This window comes from Rana temporaria, chromosome 10, assembly GCF_905171775.1.
Source record: "Rana temporaria chromosome 10, aRanTem1.1, whole genome shotgun sequence".
Lineage (NCBI taxonomy): Eukaryota > Metazoa > Chordata > Amphibia > Anura > Ranidae > Rana > Rana temporaria.
The window spans coordinates 90,205,113-90,228,582 of record NC_053498.1 but is presented as its reverse complement, the minus strand read 5'-3'; the positions used below and the strand labels follow the sequence as shown (position 1 = coordinate 90,228,582).

General features: G+C 42.4%; 1 protein-coding gene across 1 annotated transcript in view; it reads right to left on the bottom strand.

Annotated features, from left to right (window-relative positions):
- The window catches only part of GRIN2D (glutamate ionotropic receptor NMDA type subunit 2D), a 441,978-nt gene that overhangs the window by 294,742 nt on the left and 123,766 nt on the right, over positions 1-23,470 (bottom strand). The window contains exon 3 of the mRNA XM_040325680.1: positions 15,818-15,932. Coding sequence (XP_040181614.1) covers positions 15,818-15,932 — 115 coding nt within the window. The remainder of the gene's footprint in view (positions 1-15,817; positions 15,933-23,470) is intronic.

Sequence of the window (23,470 nt, the reverse complement as noted above, 5' to 3'; positions counted from 1 at the left end):
TTTAATATGTGAGGGGGTTTTGGAGACAGAGAGAGACTGTATACACATTGTACACATTTGAGGCACAGAATCAAATCCTTTTTAATAGAAGGCACTTTGGGAGGCAGGGCATAGAAAATCAGGCATAAATATGAAATTAAAATACTGGTCCCTTAAACATATTATAAAAATTGAACAGATTTGGTGCACAGAATTGCATCTTTTTCTAGGACATTTCAGAAGCAAGGGGAAGTCATATTTTATCCAGAAATAAGCAAAGAGACTATTACTTTTTACAGACATTTATAATGGTACTGGAAAGAGTATTCCTAATACAGCCATAACAAAAAATATGATATTAATTTAACTTTTACAGACAATTTAAACATGGTAAAGAATTGCTGCACCGAATGTAATCCTTTTAATAAGAATTACATGTTGGAAGCAGAGAAAATTCAAATGTTCAAATGTACTGTTACCTTTTTAGAGCTATAGTTTGTAAATCATACAGATCATCTGGGCAATCTATTTATTTTTTATAGGGGGCAATTAAAGAGGGAGAGAACAGGCAGACTCCATGCTTATTTAAAACAATTAAATTGTATTCAGATTACAAAATATATGGAATGAGACATTCTACAGGCACTATGGATACAGTACACATATTAATGCTTACACAATTACAAATGTATTTATTAATATACATATTAAAATAGACTAAAAAAAGGTCAAAGAAGTAGAGATCACAGCTGTAACAGCAAATTAAAAACATATACTAAAAATCTACCACATGTGTACATGTGTACAATTATCTTGGACATACAAAGTGCATCAGATATATCCACTGCATTTTAACCCTCAAGGAGTCTTCTTCAGGGGGTTAACATAGTGTTAGACTATACACAGATAGGGTGAAGGAAACAATGAGAGTGTATTTGCCAAAAAAAGAGTGCCAGTACAAATACTTGATATGACACAAAGGATGCCAAAAGCTTCACAGCAAGAGAAGCCAACCCACCCAAAAAGCATAGGTCCCTACAGTGCATGCCAGGGGTAGAGTCATAATCATTAAGCAGCAGCATAGGATGAAGAATGGGGGAAAGGACGGTAATAAAACCCTTGAACTCAGCTGTATCACCCGTATAAAGTGAGTAATTTGCACTGCCAAGGATCCACTCATCACCAGAAAATCACTACACCAAACCAAACAGAGAAACAAAGGCCACTATGTGAGTCTATTCTACCACTATGTTAACTCCCTGAAAAAGACTTCCTTTAAGGTGAAACACGCAGGGGCTCACTGATATAATTGATGCAATGTGTGTCCAAGATGTTTGAACACCATGTGTTGGATTTTTAGTATAGGTTTATAATTTGTTGTTACAACAGTGATCTCTACTTCGTTGACCTTTATGGGTTTATTTTAATATATATATTAATGAAAATACATTTGTAATTTTTTTAAGAATGAATTTGTGCAGTGTATACATGGTGCCTGTAGAAAGTCCCATTCTGAATATTTTGTAATCTGTCTTCACTATTAGGGATGTGGCACCATTGTTATAGGTTAGTCTGGTTAAGGCAATCAGTTAATTTAAAACTGTATTCCTCTTGTGCAGGAAAGAGAAAAAAAACAGTGTACAAATTAGCACCCAAAATGTAAAGAATTTTTTTGGCCACAAAATTCTGAGTTACGAAACTAGAACTAGTGATTTCTACTTAAAAAATCATAATTGGGCCAGACTACTTTAACCATAATTCTTGGACGATGCATGGGTACATTCTCCCAGAGGTGCACCTTGTTAGCTCCCATTGGGGTGTGCAGCACAACATGTGACTGCTGTGTCTGCTGGATAAAACAGATAACAGATTGTGGTACAGGGCCACTGTAATAGGCCCTGATACCATGTGATTGCTGTGACCAATCACAATAATCACATTACCAGTAGTAAATTGTTTACTACTGTGATCTCTGATTGGTCATATCACTCACACAGTACAGGGCCAATCATAGCAGCCCTGTACCATGTGATAGCTGTGGCCAATCACCACTATCACTGTAGTTCTCAATGGCTGCAAAAATGCAGCTGAACAGTGTCCAAAATGATTGTGCATACAGCCATCACCGCTACACAAGTCCCACTATCACCAACCCAGTGCAGCCAGCAACAGCATTCCTGATCACTGCCACACTAGTGTAGTGCTGTCTCTGCCTGCCGCCTGTACTAACCTTTTTCTATTTATTGACCACGTTTCTTTTTTTCCCCTGCATTTTTCCAAAAGATTGTGGCATAAAAAGGAAATCTTCAAAAGACTCACCATGACTCTGATATCTTTGGGTGTTTACTCTCTAAAATGTTGTATGTTTACTCTCTAAAATGTTGTATGTAAATGTTGTGGGTATTTTCATTGTGCTGGTAATGGACTATTGTTTTCAGTTCACTAAAATTTCAGTCACATGGAGACTGTATTTACTGTATATATACACAGTAAAAACTGAATTAATTTAAAGTAGTTGTAAACAATCACTTATATATACCCACTAAAAAGACTAGCCTCAGGTAATACACAGAGATTAAACAAATCCTCCTTTATACATTATACCTGTTTATCTGCAGCTTGCTCTTCTCCAGATCCATGCCAAACACACAGATCGAAGGTTATTTCTCAGCTCTAGAAGGCAGGTGGTAGGAATCTGATGTCAAACCCTGCCCAGCATAGAGCAAGGAGCTGAGTGTAATCTGAGATCGAGGTGGAGGGAAATAACATACCCCCACAGAAATCACATGCAGTGCTTTGGATAAAGGCAAACACACACACTAGAAGGAACTGCGTTGTTCTTTTTTTTTAAGTTTACAACTTTAATCATGTTTGAAATATTTTATATTATAATTCAGTTCATTAATATGACTATATAGACCTGAGTTCCTTATAATACAGTCTACCTCAAACTGACATTGACAGTGAAGCCATGCGCTGTGAAAGGGGGACCATTTGAAGAGGATATACTAATTAATAACATAAAATGCAGGCTTGAAGTGGTTAAAAAGCTATTTCAGGGGAAAAAGTCCACAAATACAGTATCTCACAAAAGTACTAACACCCTGACATTTTTGTAAATATTTTATTATATCTTTTCATGTGACAACATGGAATAAATGACACTTTGCTACAATGTAAAGTAGTCAGTGTATATCTTGTATAACAGTGTAAATTTGCTGTCCCCTCAAAATAACTCAACACACAGTCATTAATGTCTAAACCGCTGGCAACAAAAGTGATTACACCCCTAAGTGAACATATCCAAATTGGGCCCAATTTACCATTTTCCCTCCCCGTGTTATGTGACTCTTTAGTGTTACAAGTTCGCAGGTGTGAATGAGGAGCAGGTGTGTTAAATTTGGTGTTATCGCTCCCAATCTCTCATACTGGTCACTTCAAGTTCAATGTGGCACCTCATGGCAAAATATGCTCTGAGGATGTGAAAAAACGGAATGGTTGCTCTACATAAAGATGGCCTAGGCTATGATAATATTGCCAAGATCCTAAAATTGAGCTGCAGTACGGTGGTCAAGAACATACAGCGGTTTAACAAGACAGGTTCCACTCAGAACAGCCCTCACCATGGTCGACCAAAGAAGTTGAGTATACATGCTTATCTTCATATCTAGAGGTTGTCTTTGGGAAATAGATATATGAGTGCTGTCAGCGTTGCTGCAGAGGTTGAAGGGGTGGAGGTCAGTGCTCAGACCATACGCCGCACACAACTCAAGTTGGTCTGCATGGCTGTTGTCCCAGAAGGAAGCCTCTTTTAAAGATGATGCACAAGAAAGCCCACAAACAGTTTGCTGAAGACAAGCAGACTAAGGTTATAGCTTACTGGAACCATGTCCTGTGGTATGATGAGACCAAGATAAACTTATTTGGCTAAGATGGTGTCAAGCATATGCGGCAACAACCAGGTGAGGAGTGCAAAGACAAGTATGTCTTGCCTACAGTGAAGCACGTGGCGAGAGTGTCATGGTCTGGGGCTGTATAAGTGCTGCTGGGACTGGGGAGCTACAGTTCATTGATGGACCCATGAAGGCCAATATGTACTGAGACATACTGAAGCAGAGCATGATCCCCTCTGTTCAGAGACTGGGACGCAGGGCAGTATTCCAACATGATAATGACCCAAAACACACCTCTACGACAACTCCAAGATGACCACTGCCCTGCTAAAGAAGCTCAGGGTAAAGGTGATGGACTGGCCAAGCATTCTCCAGACCTAAACCCTATTGAGCATCTGTGGGGCATCCTCAAATGGAAGGTGGAGTAGCTCAAGGTCTCTAACATCCACCAGCTCTGTGATGTCATCATGGAGGAGTGGAAGAGGACTTCAGTGGCAACCTGTGAAGGTCTGGTGTGGAACTCCATGCCCAATTTGGACATTTAAAAAAAATAGGGGTCTACTCACTTTTGTTGCCAGCGATTTAGACATTAATGGCTGTGTGTTAAGTTTTTTTGAGGGGACAGCAAATGTATACTGTTATACAAGCTATACACTCAGTGTTGTCACATGAAAAGATATAAAAAATATATTTTCCAAAAATGAGGGGTGTGCTCACTTTTGTGAGACACTGTATGTAGTATGGAGAAAAAAGTTTATAACAAGGCCTACAATACCCTTACTCAGTGCCAAATCTATCCCACAGCTCTCTTAGCAGTGCATGCAGAAATAAAAACACTTTAACCTCCCTGGCGGTATGATTATGTCAGATTTTTGATGCTGAAAGTGGTACAATTATTTTGCATGGAAATTTTAGCGTTTTATATTGTAGGCCTGTAATTATTAGAAATAACTCACTTAAATCTGTCTAAACAAGAGTCTAGTAGACATCCTGGGTATGATAAAGTTTGAAACACAAAATCATAAATTATAATATAATAACTATAAGTAATTATAAAAAATAATAATATAATAATTATAATACAATGAATTTCCCCACTATTCACTATCACTCAATTATGCATGTGTTCTTATTTACTATCGCTATTTTCTAGCTGGTCTCAAACCACTTTTTGGTTGCTATGGACAATCTCCAGTTTCCAGGCAGAAAAAAAGTCTTTATTATATAAAAGTGCATGCAGGACACTGGGCAGACCACTAGGGACAAAGGGGATGTGTAATTATTTTATACAGTACTGTAATCTGTAAGATTACAGTATACTGTATGTATTGTGTGTTTTTACTTTTTTGAATTTGGCGCTGATCTTTGCCCCCGTGTATCGCAACGTCGTAGGGAACGGAGCTCGGCGGCACTGGGGCACTGTGTGAATTGAGCGAGGAGACAGCTCGCTCACACAGCGAGGAGACATTGCAGGATCCAGGGAACAGGGTAAGTAACTTTGTATGGATCCTGCAATGCGATCCTGAGTCTGGCTCCGGGATACCGCTAATGGTACTGAATTTCCACCCCGAGCCAGACTCGGGAATACTGCTAGGCAGGTTAAATATAATGGGCAAAATATTTAAAAGTACTAAGGAGCTGTTAAAAAATATACAAAATCAAAACAGTAGTATATAAATAAATCAGTCCAGTCCCTGGATCATTCAAATACTAAAACAGTGCTAAAAATTAGGATAATACTGGTAATGATAAACCCATGGTCAGTACCACTGTTAAAAGTTTTCTTGTGCAGTATATGATAGTGAGAACAGTTGAGAGCGTCAATAGGCGTTATTTAATGGTTTGTCCTAGTGTGCACTTTCCACCAGAAAACAGTATCCGTATTCCACCTCTTGAAGCACACTCCCCTAGGGGGTCAAACTCACCAGAAGCCTCTAATGAGAAAGCCTTAAGTAATATGTTCATCAGCCACTTTGCACTGGGTCCTCACCATCAACTAAGATCCACTGGTACAGGGGTTCCAATGTGAGTCATAAAACACAAGAATGGTTTGCACATAGAGTAATCCTGTTTAATATGTCAAAACTCCCCATACAACAGAAGACCCCTTAATAATAACTGTGTACATTTAATAAATATCAACAAGCATAAAAATGTGACCCAAGAGGGCGCTATCACCAATGATGAGCCGTTCGAGAGGAAGCGCGCGTTTCCTGGGTAGAGAACGGTGGTTCTCACTATCATTTTTTAATCAGTGGTGCTGACCACGGGTTTATCATTTTAGCTGTTTAAGGCCCCGTACTCACGACCAAACATGTCTGCTGAAACTGGTCCGCGGACCAGTTTCAGCAGACATGTTTGGCCGTGTGTTGGCCCGAGCGGACCATTTTCGGGCGGATCGGACAGGTTTCCAGCGGACAACTGTTTCCTGGACTTGCTTTAAAACAGTCCGCTGGAAACCTGTCCGCCCGGACATGTACGGTCGTCTGTACAGACCTACCGTACATGTCCTGCCGCCCGCCATCCCTCGCATGCATCGAATGACTTCGACGCATGCGTGGAAGCATTTTAAAGGCAGGCCGCCCACGTCGCGGCGTCATTGTCGCGGCGACACCGCTTCATCGACGCGGCGACACCGCGGACACGCACCGCGTATTGTTTACGCGCGGACCTCTGTTCGATGGTGTGTGCAGCCATCGAACAGAAGTCCCCGGGCAGTCCCCGGGCAGACATGTCCGATGAAAACGGTCCGCGGACCGGTTTCATCGGACATGTCTGCTCGTGAGTACTCGGCCTTAGTATTTGAATGATCCAGGGACTGGACTGTTATATTTATATACTACTGTTTTGACTGTATGTAGTATGTGAGTATTAAAGTTTAACATCTTGGGGTTTTGAGTTAAATTAACTCATTCTGCTTCGTAAATTGACTCCTATGTGTTTTATATTATAGAATAACATTTGAGGATATTATTTGAAATAAACTGACACACAAGTAACACTGGCCCGGATTCACAAAGCACTTACGCCGACGTAAATCATCGTAGTGCAAATGTGCGCCCGGCGTATGTGTGCGCCAGACCCACAAAGCAACATACGCTTAAAAACAGGCCATCCTACACCGACGTATCTTGCACAGGCCGGCGTAGCGTGGGCCAAATATGGGCTGGACGCATGTTGCTTCTCCCATTTATTAGGCATTCAAATATGCAAATGAGGGAAATACGGCGATTCACGAACGTACGTGCGCCCGACGCAGGCTACGCGCGGTGCGCGTAAGTTGTACGTCCGGCGTAAAGTTATTTCCCATAAAGGAGGTGTAACTCAGCAACAGACGTACACAGGTCAGCTGGAGAGCAGCTGCAGCAGCACCGTTACGGATGAGCTGAGCAACCACACTTGCAGGACAACACATCTGTATAAAAACATGCCAGGGGCAGCCATGGTCGTAGCACTACTGCGTCCACATGCACGGAGGAGGGCACAGGAGAGGATATACCGAACGCGCATGAACGTCTTTGGCATGGGGGAATGGGAGGTGTATCGCATCTTCAGATTCAGCCCTGATGCCATCCTGGAATTAGCCACAGCCCTGCATGATGAAATCACCAGCCAGACAGAACTCTCACATGCAGTGCAGCCACTGGTCAAGGGACTGGCAACACTCACCAGTGGATCTTTCCAACGTACAAGTGGAGTCGTGTCTGGGATGTCACAATCCACCATGAGCAGATGCGTGCACCAGGTTGTCCCCGCAATCCTCACATGCCAAACACCCCGGGGCCAGCCACGACAGCTACATATACCGTCAAAGCAACATCCCAACAGAATTCAAACAGAATGTGTACAGGGACAGCTGGCTGGTTGGTGAGTGACATGGGAGTCAGGCATGACTGTCTGACCCCACGATGCAGACATCACAGGGGGCACATGCACGACTAACATCCTCCTGTTTTTTCCCTTCCAGGTGACTCGGCATATGCACTTGGGCCCCATCTCCTGACTCCATACCGGAATCCCCAAACCAGAAGCCAAAGAAGATACAATGCTGCACACATACGCACCCGTGCAGTGGTGGAGCGCACATTTGGCATCCTGAAGTCCCGTTTCTGATGCCTGGATAAGTCCGGGGGGGCCCTGTTGTATTCCCCAAACTTTGTGTGCCAGATCATCGGTGCATGTTGCGTGCTGCACAACTACGCCATGAGAAAGGGCCTGGAGATTGACATATGTGATGACCTGACCCCCGAACCACACAGTCCCCCTCTGCCCGAGGCTACCCCGTCTGCTGAAGGAACAGCAGAAAGGAGTTGCCTCGTGGAATGTATCTTTGCACGTTAAACACACATTCATCATGGCACATGGACAATGCACGCATGCACACCACTGTGGTCCCTAGCTCACACACACCACATCCACCTCGCATTGGTTTAGCCCAAGTCCACCGTGCGGGACTTGGGAGCAGAAATGCCACGCCAAGGCCCCAATGATGTTGCTGTCCATTCATACCACATTCACATGGTCGTGGGGATAACCTCTCCCCGACGAACCAAGGTGACCCCTGCCAGCTGACACGCCTTGCTGGCAGAAAAGTCACACATACACACACTCACACACCAGTCACACGGTCACAATGACCTCACCGGGCAAACCCTGCTCCTGCAAAACGGTGTCCAGTCACTAATTCTGCACTCCTCACTGTGTGCATGGTGCTGTGACATTCGTGAAAGAAAAAAAAAGGGGATCATGCCAATAACATCCATGGCATGCCCTTACAGGTGCACGGCACCAAAAATAAAAAGAAAAGCTCAAACTCTGAGCTGCACTTGTCCTCAGGCCAGTCATTTGCCCTCTTGCGGGCCAGGCCTCGTGCCAAGGTTTGGTTTTCGCAGCTGTCGTGTTGACGACTCGGGTTGGGGGGGTGGGGCATCACCTGGGCTGACGCTCCTGGAGGTTGTGGTGGATGTTTCCTGCATCCCCTCCAAGGCAATTGCAATGCGTGTCAGGACGCTATTTGTCTCAGCCTGCAACTGCCACTGCCGGGCGTTGTTCTGGCGCTGGAGGCGCCTGTTCTGGTGACCCTCCATCTGGATAGCGGCAGTGTTGGCCTGCACGACCACGCCCAGGCTCTTAACCTCTGCCACAATGCCTGCTGCTGTGGCCTGCAGCTCCCCCATAGCCATGGTGTTCCGATCCAGGCTCGCCTGCACATCAGATGCCTGGTCCCCAGATGTGGAGGGACCCCCTGCTACCATGTGGTGACGCATGGCATCAAGGGTCTAAGATTGGTCACATGGCTGCGCAGTTTGCATTAACCTCCTGCAGGCAGTCGAAGATGGAGCTGGTATGATCAGCCTGTTGTGTGAGGCACTGCTGCATAGCAGCTGTGGTGCCCTGCACAGCCACTGTACACGCAGCCTGGGTTTTGGCCGAGGACCCAACAAATGAGGCCAGGCTGTCAGCCACACGGTGGAGGTCACAAGCAATATCAGCCATGTGCCGTGTCTGGCGTGCCTGCTCCCTCTCCAGCCCTTCTTGGAGGGATCCGGCTACATCCCTGGTCTTCCTCAGAGCCTTCCTTGGAGATGGAGAGGCTTGTGTCCGTCTGGACGGGGTAGCCCTTGAGGGGGTTTCCCCTGGACGAGGTAGCCCTTGAGGGGGTTCCCCTGGACGGGGTAGCCCTTGAGGGGGTTCCCTTGGACAGGGTAGCCCTTGAGGGGGTTCCCCTGGACGGGGTAGCCCTTGAGGGGGTTCCCCTGATGGGCGTCGAGGTCTCAGAGGGTCCGGGGAAGATGGAAGCCTCCTCAAGGTAGAGGCATTCCTCAAGATGGATATCCAATTGCTCCTCCACAACTACCTCTAGAGCAGAGGTGTGGGCACCCTCCACCGATGTTTCCTGGCTTCCCAGGGGGTCAGGCTAAGGCTGAGGATGATGTTCTGGGGATGGCGTGGGTCGGACACAGGCAGAGGATGGCCCAGCTCCCTCCAGCACATCTGTGGATGACACAAAGCATTCACATGTTGGTGGACCCACACACTTGTCACATGTTCCCTTGCACCCCCTCACATGCTCCACACCGGATGGGGGATAAAACACACTTACCTCTCCTCAAGTCCTGTTCACTGGAGTCAAAGCCCTCCAGGCCCTCCACCTGCTACTGCTCCAGACAGCTGGCAATCACCTCCTCCTCAGCTGTCAACTTGAGAGAAGTAGCTAGTCCGCCTCCCGTGCCCCTGAGGTGACTTTTGATCTTGGCCAGCTTCTCCCTGACACGCCGACGCATGTCGTTTATCTTTTTTTGTATATCCCTACTGGTCCTGGATTCATGCCCAAGGGCATTGATCTCCAGGGTGACCTTCTGGAGGATCTCCTGCTTCCTGGCCTTGCTGGTCCTGGCGCTCTGTGCGCCATGGAGGTAGGCATCATACTTTGAGATGGCTGAGGTCAGGATCGCCCTCTCATCCCCCGAGAAATTCTTCTTTCTCCTATCCCGGGCCACCTCACTATCTGACATGGCTCAGACCGCAAAAGTACTCTGCACCAGGAGGAAGACAAGCTGGTGTACTTTTGCGCTGGACGGGCGTATGGCTGGGCGTACTTATGTGCTCGGCGTAAGCCAGTGTTCTGTCGTATCTCAGGCAGTTGCACCAGCGTGGTTGTGAGCATGCGCATAGGGGTGCTGTGCATACGTCCGTGTCATGGCGCATGCGCCGTTCATGATATGCCGGGCGTAAAACACTGCACCACGCTCGGACCATCATTTGCATGGGGTCACACCCACTTCTACCTATGCCGGCCTGCGCCTTCAAAACCTACGCCACGCCGACACAGCGTTGGGAGCAAGAGCTTGCTTAATGCAGTGCTTGCCTTTCCGCGCTCGTCGGCGTAGCGTACAGGGGATACGCTACGGCGGCATAATGTGTGCCTGCTGTCTGTGAATCCGGGCCACTATGTCTACTGTGGACATGTCTCTTCTTTACAAGTGCTAACAATAACACTGTAGTAGCATTTTCATTCTGTGCAGAAAAAGCATATGAAATTATGACTAATAATTATTCTCATTAACCTTTGCTCTGCTTAGAAGTGTGAAAGGCACATTGTCTTCTGCTAAATGATGGTAATGAAACACAGACTCCTAGGTCATTCAGTATGTGGTATTAAGCTTCATTGTTAATAAAACAGTTTGCCCAGAAGTTCTCTGTCCCTAATAAAGATGCAGTCTGTAAGACCAAAAATAGATTTTTATAATATAAGACTTTTTCTTTTACGTTCAAAAACATAAAAAGCAGCAATGAATAATAATACAACACATTCAGAAGCCTAGTACTTATATATATATATATATATATATATATATATATATATATATATATATATATATATATATATATACACACACATATATATATGAATATGAAAGTGCTCTGTAGAAAGTCTACATATCAAATTTATGAGTCAATTACAACCATACTGATTTAACGTGGCTGGTATTGATAAGCTGTCGTTGAAAACATTTGAACTTGCATAATTTACACGGGTGAAAGATGCCTTCTGGACATCCAAAGAACTTCTGCATTGGTATGTGTGGAGTGGGTGGTGGCCTAATTACATTTTGCTGAGTTTCCTGAAAAAAGTATGTTTTGCTTAAAGTGTACAGTGTTTTAAAGTGGATAGGGTGGGGAATATTTAAAACTTCTGCCGGGTTCATATTTCTGTCTGTCCCCATAAGGGAATTTATTTGTCCCGAGGACCACATGGCATTAGAACCGAATAACAGAATTATTAGGCACATTTTGCACTGGTAACATTTGTTCAAACTTTGTTGTTGTGTCTACAGAAAATAAAGTAAAGAGAAATCCTACTCCTATGTCCTACGCCAGTGGTTCTCAACTTCAGTCCATGTTTTGTGAATTCTCTTAGATAAAATAGCTATCCAAAATATCAAGCCATTGACTCTGATTTAAAGCACGTGTACCAGATAAAGAAAAACCTGCAAATATGGCCTGTTGGGGGAACTTGAGGACTGTCCTACGCTGTCCTTTTCTATATAAAGAAAAAAAAAGTTTGGGCTTTAAGTAAACTTTAGGACTTTCAGTAAATAGACTGACATAAATAAGGTAAAAAGCTCTTTTTACTTTCTTGGCTCAATCCTTGCCTGTTTTGAGTATCAGCTATCAGCTTTGATCACCTGGGCAAGTAAGGATTAGTTAGGAGTACACAGACGTGGCAGCTGGATGAGCTTTCTATTACACAGAAATGTTTCATAAAATGTTTAACAGGTGACAATTCTGCATAGAAAAAGAAGTTTCAAGGTACATTGCTATAATTACTAGTGAGTTGAAGGATGAAGGATGGGTAGACATGTAATGGTTTGTCAAAATGCATTTGTAATAAGAGATATATTTTGTAATATAAGTCAAATATTGTTTGTTAACATGTGCTGTTTTATCCTGTGGTCACATTCCTCATTTATTAAAGTACTCAAAGGAGTTGTAAATAAAAAAAATTCACCTTAATGCAATCTATGCACGCCCCCCCCCCCCCCCCGAGCCCCCATTTTACTTACCTGCCCCTTTGAAAGTCCTGCGTGCTCCCGATATCCTCTTCGCCGCTCAGCCTGGCCGCTGATTGGCTAGAGCAGATGGATTGAGAGCAGCGCAGCCATTGGCTGGATCTGCTGTCAATCACATCCAGTGACGTGGCGCGCTGAGGGGCGGGGCCGAGTGATACAGCAAGCTGCTATGGCCGCTCGCTGTATCACAGGAGCGAGCCCACAATTACTGACCACCATGCGAGCTCTCGCATGACTGTGGTGAGTAATTGCGGGGGAGGACCAGAGACAGCCGCAGAGGGACCCCAGAAGACGTGGATCGGGGCGACTCTGTGCAAAACTAACTGCACAGTGGAGGTAAGTATGACATGTTTGTTATTTTAAAGGAAAAAAAAAATCCTTTACAAATGCTTTAAGAAAGTAGAAGGATAGCACTGGACCTAGAGGTGGCATCAGAGAGCTCACTAGCTCAGGTTGGGCTTCTCACAATATACAGGCTACCCTCCAGTGGGCACCTGGCAGGTTACAGGAAAAAAATGCAACCATAGAAGGTGCACCAGACCAAATGATAAAAGAGCCCTATTTTGAGTCCATTCACGTTTCTTATTTTAATTGAAGCCCTGATGAAGGAAGAGTGTTTTCTGACCCCTGAAATGCTTAGAATGGTTACCAGAAAGGCAACTTCTACACCCAGGGGATCTCCACAGTTTCCTTGGTTTGTTATGTACTATAGTATATATATAGGATTAAAGGCACCACACTGCTCAACAGTGCAGATACAATTTTGATCCAGTAAAGGTCAGATGAACAATCAAAGGGGTAGCTAACAAGTTTTCCATCAGGGCTAAAGAAAACATGAAGAAAGGTTAATATCAATTAAAAATCCCCCTCCTCAGTGTCAATGTTAAGAACTATAAACCACTATCGTTAAAAAGTATATATAATATAACATTTAATAAATAAACATATCTAGTATACCTGAAAACCTTATGAATATTGTGTGCTACCTTTTTGAATTTCTTGTGGTTAACAAGAACCACAGTGATATTTTAAAAACCTCATATGTGTATAGCAATGTTTAGGAATATTTTATGTATCTATTAATTTGTATTTGTATTTGCTCTAATTAGGATGTATGACTATTGTTAGAGTTTAATTTAGAGGATACTCTGAGATTATTTTCTTACTATAATCTTCAACTCCACATCCCACATACTGTATACTAGATAAAATTAGCTATATATATATATATATATATATATATATATATATATATATATATATATATATACTTTTAATACTATTGGTTTATTGCTCTAAACATGGACCCAGAGGAAGGGATATTCCAATGATATTGACTTTTCTCTATGCTTTCCTAAGCTTTCATAAAAGGAGCATTTTTGAATACCCAAAACACATTAGCTACTCTTCTGATTGTTCATCAGACCTATACTGGATACAACTGAAAGAAATTATTGAGCAGTGGTGTGGCACTTAAAAACCTTATTTATAATGTAGCTCATTTATATAAAAGTGCCTGAGAAAATAATTTATCTGATGCCTCTCTGCAGCTCAGCAATGCCTCCCTTTCATTCTCCAAGCTACAGTCTGGTTGCTGTAGGGCAGCACTGACCATCGTGGACAGCTCTTTATTCACTTTCAAAATTTGACAATAGGAGCTTAGATTTTAAGGAACCCTGTACCTGGCAAATACAGAGGATTCCATTGTTGAATTTTTCTTTTGATAATGATAGTTGCCCGGACATCATGCTGTTCCAAAGGCTTTAATATTTTCTGTGTCACTAGCCTGATAGAAGTATGCAGTCCAGTTGTTCTGACTTTCCTTTGACTTCATTAGCTGCATAAGTGTTCCAAGTCAAGAACTTAGAAAATATAAAGGTCAGAGAGTAGTGCCAAGCAATTAGCATTTTATAAAAGTGGTCAGCATTAACAGCCTTCAAATATCTTTCAAATAACCTTCCATAATTAGGCAGAGAGGACTTGCACAGTCACCACATGCACAGTGTGTTACTGAAATACCCCTGACCTTAGACTCTTATGTTGCATGCTGTTTACAAGTAGTAGTAAAACTTGCAGTGAAGGAAAAGTGGAAAAATATCCCAGGACCCATAGGGTTATGTTATTGGCATTAGTATCTTATCTTAAGGTATTGATGCTGATGTAGGTAATCTGGCAGACGTCTTCTACACCGCAGACGATCTCCAAGGTCTTCCTGGCTGTGTGTAGTGTAATGTAACAAATATGTAAATGGAAACAATACCACTGCTAAAAGGTTCAGGTATGATTTTATTCCAATAAAGGTCAGAGAGACAAATGGAAGGTTAGCCAATGCGTTTCAGGGGTCCAAAATGGTTCCTTTATTAGGGCTTGAGTTTGAAATCAATGTGAATGGACTAGAAATAAACTGAACCTTTATTGGTATTTTTTCCAGTGTGATTACAAGCACATATCTTGTCAGCAGCTGGTTTTCAAGCAATTTTGCTACCAAAGTTAATTACCTCTGCAAGTGTAGCAAGTTTACCACTTTTATGGGGTGTTGTGCATAAGCAATATATGCAGCTGGAATTTTTTTATTCTACCATTATACATAGTATACATTTTAAAATATCAGTGTATGATTACTTTTCAATAGTAAGCTTTTAGAACTCACCATTCTGTGAAACCTTCTTTTAAAAGTTCTGTGTATGTGTGTCAGAGACATAGCAAATAACACAATAGTTTTGACAATGTGGTCTAGAAGCTGTGACATCATGTGAGTTTGAGTCCAAAATGTTATTATAATAAAGGAACAAAAAAAAGGGAATCAGACTATATGATGTTGTTTAACCAAAGACAAATAGACTGTTTACTTTGCAAGGGGGGTTCCACTTTGCAAGGGAAGTTGCATTTTGCATGAGGATTTTCCCCCAGAGCTTAGTGAATGAGGTTCCTTGCTAATAATTTGGTATTCTTTGCAAAGTGAAATATCACCATTATCTCTATGCTCTGGAAAAAATTGTATTGCAAAACATAACTTCCCTTGCAAATTGAGAAGCCTATATGCCTTTAGTAAATCAACCCATATGCATTTGCACACACACTGAATTATAATGTATAATCATATCCAGGGCATACATTTTTGTACTGGACACAAGCAACGTTTTTCCAGCTATTTTAAACTAAAGTTGAAACTGGAATCTTTAGAATATAGCTATTGGTTGAAGTAGAAGACAGTTGCTGACTTGTGCTAGTTAATGATAGAGACCATGCAGAAACATGTAATTAATAAAACAAAAGTGCATGATGATCTGTTATGATGATTTGAGAGCAAATAAAATCAAATGCCTTGCTTCTAAGATGATGTTGAGCAGAGTAAAAATCACAGGCACTCACCACCTCCCAGTTCCTCTCCTTGTTGAGAGCAATCACCACCAGTGCAGGATTGATGAGGTACCCATCTTCATTAAATGAGAAGTCCTTTCCTCCCCAGGAGATGTTCATGAAATATCTGTTAAGATAGTATTCCAGTCTCAGTAAATGACAGCAGCAAGGAACTGCATTTAGTATTCCGCTCTAGGGTCCTCATGGTTGATTGGCTAATCTGCCAAAAGTTTGAAAAAATAGTAATATGTGTTCCTGACTGACATTGGTCTTTAAGCTGTCCATATCTCATACCTTGTCCAAATCATAGAGAACACATAAGTTAAACACATTTTTAAAAGTTGAAGAAGTTAAAGCAGTTTTAAAAAAAATGCATATACGCATAAGAACAGCAAATGTGGTATGCTAAGGACATGTTTGAAAGTATACTGAAGTAATATTTTAGTAGAAACTATCAAATGCTTGCATTCTCTCTGGGATTGCTTACCCAGTTTAAGTCTCCAGCTGGCCACAGACACTAGAAATGGTCACAATCTGACCACAGAAAATATATTTTTTAAATGGATGTTTGTTATGCACATCTGGTGCTGAAGTTTCTCCCAGGAATGAGGAGGCACCAGGCTATGACCTGTTAGATTCCAGCCTGGTTATAGACACTGTTTGCAACTTTCTTCTCTAAAAGTTGTGGGTACACCATAGATAACCCAAATGTCATCTAATTTTGAAAGAAATGTGGGGATGAGGTCTGGGTTTGCCACTAACATGGGTTCACAAGAATTTAGCAAATTGCAAACTTCTGGCTGAAAGCTTTGCAGGATGTCCACCAGGAAAAAAAAGGAACTCCTATAATGCAGTGCACAGCAAATACCTGAAAGGAATATATAACCCAGTTCCATAGTATAAAAGGTGGGCTCACAACAGACATATTGTCAGTGTGTGTTGGAACCATTAGGAAGAAGCGAAAATTCTGTGTAGGCAGAGATACTGTTTTTTAAATGTTTTTAATTGTGGCATTGGCACTTGCCCCCCATGGCAGTTCCCAGCTTCCTATGCTCTTTCACAATAGCACTACAATTTTCCAGGAATGAATAGCAAGATCCCCCTTTCCCACAGACTTCAATTTGGTTTCCCGGAAAATTTGCAAACTTTGAACTTCAAGAAAGATTAGCAAAGCTGTCCATAAATCTAACCCAGGTAGATTTGCTTATCCCTATAACATTTTTGATATTTAAAGAAGATGAAGAAGAAAAAGAAGAAGAAGAGGAAGAAGAAGAAGAAGAAGAAGAAGAAGAAGAAGAAGAAGAAGAAGAAGAAAAAGAAGAAGAAGAAGAAGAAGAGTGACAGAAGAAAGAAGAAGAAGAAGAAGAATTAGTTGATATTTATTGGCAAAGTATAGCCAAATGTGTTTTTGGCTGTACTTCCCCTATGGATCACAGCAGTGCAGTTTGCGCCCTAAATATGGAGTTGGCTGATGTCACAGAGATGGTTCAGGCTCTAAAAAGATACCGACCATATGGTTGGGATCCACCCAAAAGCCTGGACCAGCACCTGACACAATCAGCAATCCGCCTGAGCCAGCCCCTCCCGCCTCCTCCATAGCCCAGTGATTCAGTGAGCCCTGGAGGGGCATAGTAGAGAGACAGAGACTGACAGTCCTGGATTTCTGCTCAGAGCGCAGAGAGGGATAACTGAGTGATGGCTATCATTGATCGCTCAGTTTTCACTGCAGACCTTGAGGGGGAAAGATGCAGTATCAGATCGATGCTGTATTCACCTAGGTAAGTATAATGTTGGATTTTTAATGAAAAGCCCATACATCTCTTTTAAATATATCCTAGAGTTATGCTTAGTTTCAGATATACAATATAATTCATTGGAAATATTCTGATTGGATAAGGTGTGGTGAAGCATGGGGCAGCAAGAGTGGGAGCAGCAAATAACTCCCTTGGCCAGCTTTAGCAATGGGTATAAAAATGTATATATTTTATGGTAGTTCTTGAGTTTATAGCTGGACCAAGAAAACACTATAAAGTTACAGGGTTAGGGTACTATAAAGGAAAAACAAGGTTTTAACAACCATTAGATACTGTACATATTTGATTGGAGTCTATATGCACAGCCAGGTGTGGTGTTCAGTTAAAATAGGAGAAATCTCTCTTATATGAGACAATTATATCTAAGACCTGTATGTCCCTTATATATTGTGAAAGTTTATCTGCCATTTAGATTGTGTAGTATATAGGGGGTTAAGCATTGGGCACACATTTTTCTCAACCTGGTGCATAATTTGTGTTTCCCTGGAATGATCAGGTGTGCATTAGGGCTCGTTCACACTTTTCAGTGTTTGAGTAGTTTTTCAGTTAAAAAAGCAAAATGCATGAAAAATTCATCCCTTTAAATCCTATGGAACTTTTTGGTCAGCCGTGTTTCTGTTGCTGCTTGCTGCATTTTTGGTGCATGTTACAAAAAATGCACCTTCCCATTGAAATGAATGGAAAACATATCAAAAATGTGTCCAAAATGCACCATGGTTGCACATTTGGTGTGTTTTTTGAGTCATATCCATGTTTAATGGGTGCTTGCTGGGAGTCAAGCAGCCATAAAATGCACTGGAAATACACCAGAAATGTATCACAAATGCATATGCGTTTTTGATGCATTTTTTTCAAGGGAGCGGTGTGAAAGCAGCCTTAGAGAAAGGCTGTATGCAGGCTGTGACAGAACATGTCTGCATAGACTGTCTTATTGCAATGTACATTAGCATGTAAAATGACATGTGTTAATGCACTGCAACCATGTGAATGGGCCCTTAATGATAGTAGATCATCCCTATTTATCAAAAGAAATCTTATGCATTAATATCCATAAACCTAGTATCTAGGAAATACAATATTCGGTTAAATGGAAAATCTTACAGAACACATATTTTATTATAGTGAAGGTAGGATTTAGCATATTCATGAAAATAGAAAAAGGTTTTGTGAGTCATGAAAGGTTGGTAAAAAATGGTACTATTCTGGAATGTATGGATATTTTAGAGAAATAATGGAGTTTGTTTTGTGAGCATTACAGAGATTCTGTACATGTCTGTTAGGAATTGAACTTTGTCGCACTGCTAGTTAACAATAGGATTCCTATTACTACAGGACGTCAGTTCATAAAAGGTTTGTTGAGTAAGCCATTTTGTCCCTGAAACTGAAGTTTAATCGCGTTCCTGGAGAATAAGAATTTCTATTCTCATCTTGTATTTGCTGAAGCATAGATATAGCGTATTGTGTAACTCAATTGACACCTATACTGTAAGTGTTTTATATATGACTAGAATCAGATTGCTTTGTCTTCATGTGAAGAAATACATAGGCTCTCTTTCTGAAAATGATGATTGCCTCAATGTCACATTCATCCTCTGACTCTTTTCACTCTTTCACTCTTTTTTTGCACAAATGTTCAAACAATCATTTTAGGCCTGAAGATAAGTTAAATCCCCAAAATATACATTTTCTGTAAGCAGACACAATGTAGAAATTACGTTTTAGGGTACGCAAATGCAATATATTACCCAATTTTTAAATACAATGTAAAAATATGAGGTTGTGCTGAGACCACAACACAATGACGAACTTCGGTACACTATATTTTCCATAGGCAACACTTTAAAATCCCTGCAAGTCATCAGTTTAGAGTTATAATGGCTGTAAAGGAAAATAACAATTACAGCCAGCTCCTTTGTTCTATTAATCTCTCTTACACTGTGTAATCTTTATTTTTTATACAATGTCTGTATATACCTAATTCAATCTCTTTTGGCCAGTCGTGTGACCTCTGGCCGCTCTATTCCTCCAAATCTACGGGCTACAGCAAGAGGGGCCAAGATCCCCTCTGACATCAGCCAAGGAGGTCACGTGACCGCTGTGCTGGCCACTCAGACCCTCCCGTTGTAGTCCTTAGATGGTGGAGGAGAGCGTCCAGAGGTCACGTGACCGGCAGAAGAGATAAGAAGATAAGGTATTTACAGGCATTGTTTAAAAAAAAATAGGAGAGATTAATATAACAGAGGAGCTGACTGTAATTGTTCTTTACTTTTACTGCCAGCTACTAATAGTAGCAGGGGGGAGAGGAGGAGCTGACAGGCAAGGAGGGTGGGGGAGAGGGAGAGAGGAGAGCAGGCAGGATGACAAGGAAAGTAAACTGACCACGGTAATCATAGACCGGCAGCCATGATTACCATGGTCAGCACACAGAGGGAGACACAGGAACAGGCAGGATCAGACAGGTTTTTTTACAGCTTAGAAAGGAGCAGATTAGACATAACAAGCACTGGGTTGTTTACTCTGCTATAAATGAAACATGAGCTCTCTTTTCTTTCTTTTTTTTAGGGTTACAACCACTTTAACCACCCTAGCACTTTTGCTCTAACTCCAGCTTGCATGGCGATATGTAACATGTATACATGTAGTACAAGCAAAATCTTCATACGTAGATGCCCCCGACAGGTTTGTTTATGTCTGAAGCCTCGTACACACGGCCGAGGAACTCGACGTGCCAAACACATCGAGTTCCTCGGCCAGTTCAGCACTGAAGCCGCCGAGGAGCTCGGCGGGACGAGAGCTCCCATAGAACAACGAGGAAATAGAGAACATGTTCTCTATTTCCTCGTCGAGCTCCTCGTCGGCTTCCTCGGCTGAAAGTGTACACACGACCAGTTTCCTCGGCAGAATTCAGCCAGAAACTCGGTCGGAAGCTGAATTCTGCCGAGGAAACTGGTCGTGTGTACGGGGCCTGAGTGTGCACATACTTGGGTCAGGATGTGCTCAAATATTTTGTGGGGTTTCTAAGTGCTTGGGTGTAACTATTTCTCTAACATTCATGATACTTAATAATAACAGACAGTTTCTCTTAAATGAACAAACATCTCTGATTCAGGGTCTTTCATTTGGGGTATTTTAGACCTGTCATCCATTGAAGCTAATGGAGTTCAGATTGTGCTCCTTTAGCTTCTTTCCTGGCCGTTGTGGCCAAGCAACAACAGAAACCAGAAGTGATGTTGTACACATTACTTCTGGGTTTTTTACAGCTAGGAGAGATAAGCGAATGGAAATTTGATCTACCAGGCAACACCCATAACATGACACTGACATAACAGTCACTGACCCAGAACATGCACAATTAGACACTTGTACCTCTTTGACATAGGCCTAGCTGCTGTTTTGCAGTCCATAATGTTATCAGCAGCAGCTGTCTCGCAGTTAGAAGATGGTTGGTTTAACAATGACAGTAATACCATTGTAAAAAGGGATTTTTACAATGGCAGTAATACCATTGACAGTATTTTGTTATAGCTTTTTGATAGGTGTAAAACTGCAAATCCTACCAGAAATCCAGTGCTGCCCTGTGTCTTGTGCGCTCTGCAATGCTATGTTATATTGCTGCCCAGGTTAGCTCTGTAATCAATAGAAATAAATAAACAACCCCCCTCTGTAATCCTAGCATCCTCCATAAGCACAGTGCAGTGAATGAGCATGGTCACTTTGGAAAATTATTGGCAGTATCACTAGATGAAAATAAAGGGAAATACAGTCTGAACAAAGAAAACAAATGCAACCAACACATCTAAGGACTGGTAAGCAATACGTTACATGGTTTTGGGTTCAGATACACAATACATGCCTAAATTACTCACAAGTGAGAGCCTTAGCAAGCAGCCACTGTTGGTATAATAAGTAGTTGGGTCATGAGCATATGCCATGCCACTTGCAAGGTACCAAATTTAGGACTATGTAATAGGCAACATAGTGTATAGTGCAGTGCTCATGTAATACAGCTGTGCTCAAAAGTTTGCATTTCCTGGCAGATATTGTGAAAGGTTTGCATTGATATTGAAAACATGTCTGTTTTTGCTGTTGTTTGGGTTTCATGCTGGCACTCCTGGCTCCTTCTTCCTGCCGGGTACCCCCACAGCAAGCAGCTTGCTGTGGAGGCACCCAAGCAGGTGCGCTCTTGAACCATGGCTCTGTGTGTCCATTCAGCCCCATCCCTCAATCTCCTGATTGGCTCACTGGCTGTGATTGACAGAAGCAGGAGCCATAGCTCCTGCTGCTGCCAAAAGCCAATCGGAAGTGTGAGTTCCCAGAGAGGCAAGGCTCTTGTGGACATCGCTGGCTTGAGAAGGGGCTCATGTAAGTATTATGGAGGGCTGGGGGGGCTGCTGCAAACAGAAGTTTTTTAACCTTCATGCATAGAATGCATGAAGGTAAATAACCTTGTGCCCTTACAACCACTATAAGGATAGTGATCATATGAAGCCATTTATTATCACATAGTTGTTTGGCTCCTTTTTAAAACACAATAATAGCAGAAATCACCAAAATAGCCCTAATCAACAGTTTACATAACCTGGAATGTTTGCCTTTGTACAGACACACAAGGTGACACACACACACACACACACACACACACACACACACACAGGTTAAAATATAATTTAAAGGTTAATTTCCCATATCTGTGGCTTTTTAGATTGAAATTAGTGTCTGCATGAAAAAAGTCAATACGTTTGTTAGCTCTCATGTGGATGCAATGAGCACTACACATTATTAAAGGGGTAGTATAGGTTTGAATAAAAACAAAACAAAAAAACAAACATGTCATACTTACCTCCACTGTGCAGTTCCTTTTGCACAGAGTGGCCCCCGATCCTGCAGTTCTAGGGTCCCACGGCTGCTCTCGCGGCCCATCCCTGCAATAGCTAACCCCCTCTGGGAAGATTTCTCCCGAGGGGGTTACCTTGTGGACGCGTTTCAGTGTCATACATTCGGCGTAAATAGCCACCGAGTGTATAACTCTGTCCCACCCCCAGCGATCGCATTATTGGATTTGATTGACAGCAGCGGGATCCAATGGCTGCACTGCTATCAATCTATCCAATCAACACCTAGACTCTGTAGAGAAGAGGATGCCGGGGACGCACACAGCAGGAGGATAGGCTTAGGTAAGTAAAATGGGAGGGGGGGCTGGGGAGCTTGGGGGACCGTGTTTGCCAGGTGTTTTTTCACTGTATTTTATGATTGAGCCAATCTATTATGATATACAGTTGAAAAAGAATCCCATAAGCAACTAAAATGTGTTTTTCCCGCTCACTCCTGTTTTCTTTAAAAATGGTACATACTGTAATTTACCAATTCTTCAAGGGCATGCAGTCTTTTGAGCACAACTGTATACAACATAGCTTAAATAGTGCAAACTCACAGGGCCAGATTCAGATACCTGAGCGTATCTGTCCGGCCGGCGTAACGTATTTCCGATACGTTACGCCGCTCTAACTTTGGGCACTTTATTCAGAAAGAACTTGCGCCATTAGTTACGGCGGCATAATGTATGTGTTGCAGCGTAAGGCCGCATAATTCAAATGGGGATGTAGGGGGCGTGTTTTATTTAAATTTGGCTTGACCCCGCGTATTTGACGTTTTTTTTGAACAGCGCATGCGCTGTTCGTGAAAACATCCCAGTGCGCATGCTCGAAAATCCGCCGCAAAACGTCATTGCTTTCGACGTGAACGTAAATTACGTCCAGCCGTATTCGCGAACGACTTACGCAAACGATGTAAAAATTTCAAAACTCGGCGCGGGAATGACGGCCATACTTAACATAGGATACGCCGCACATAC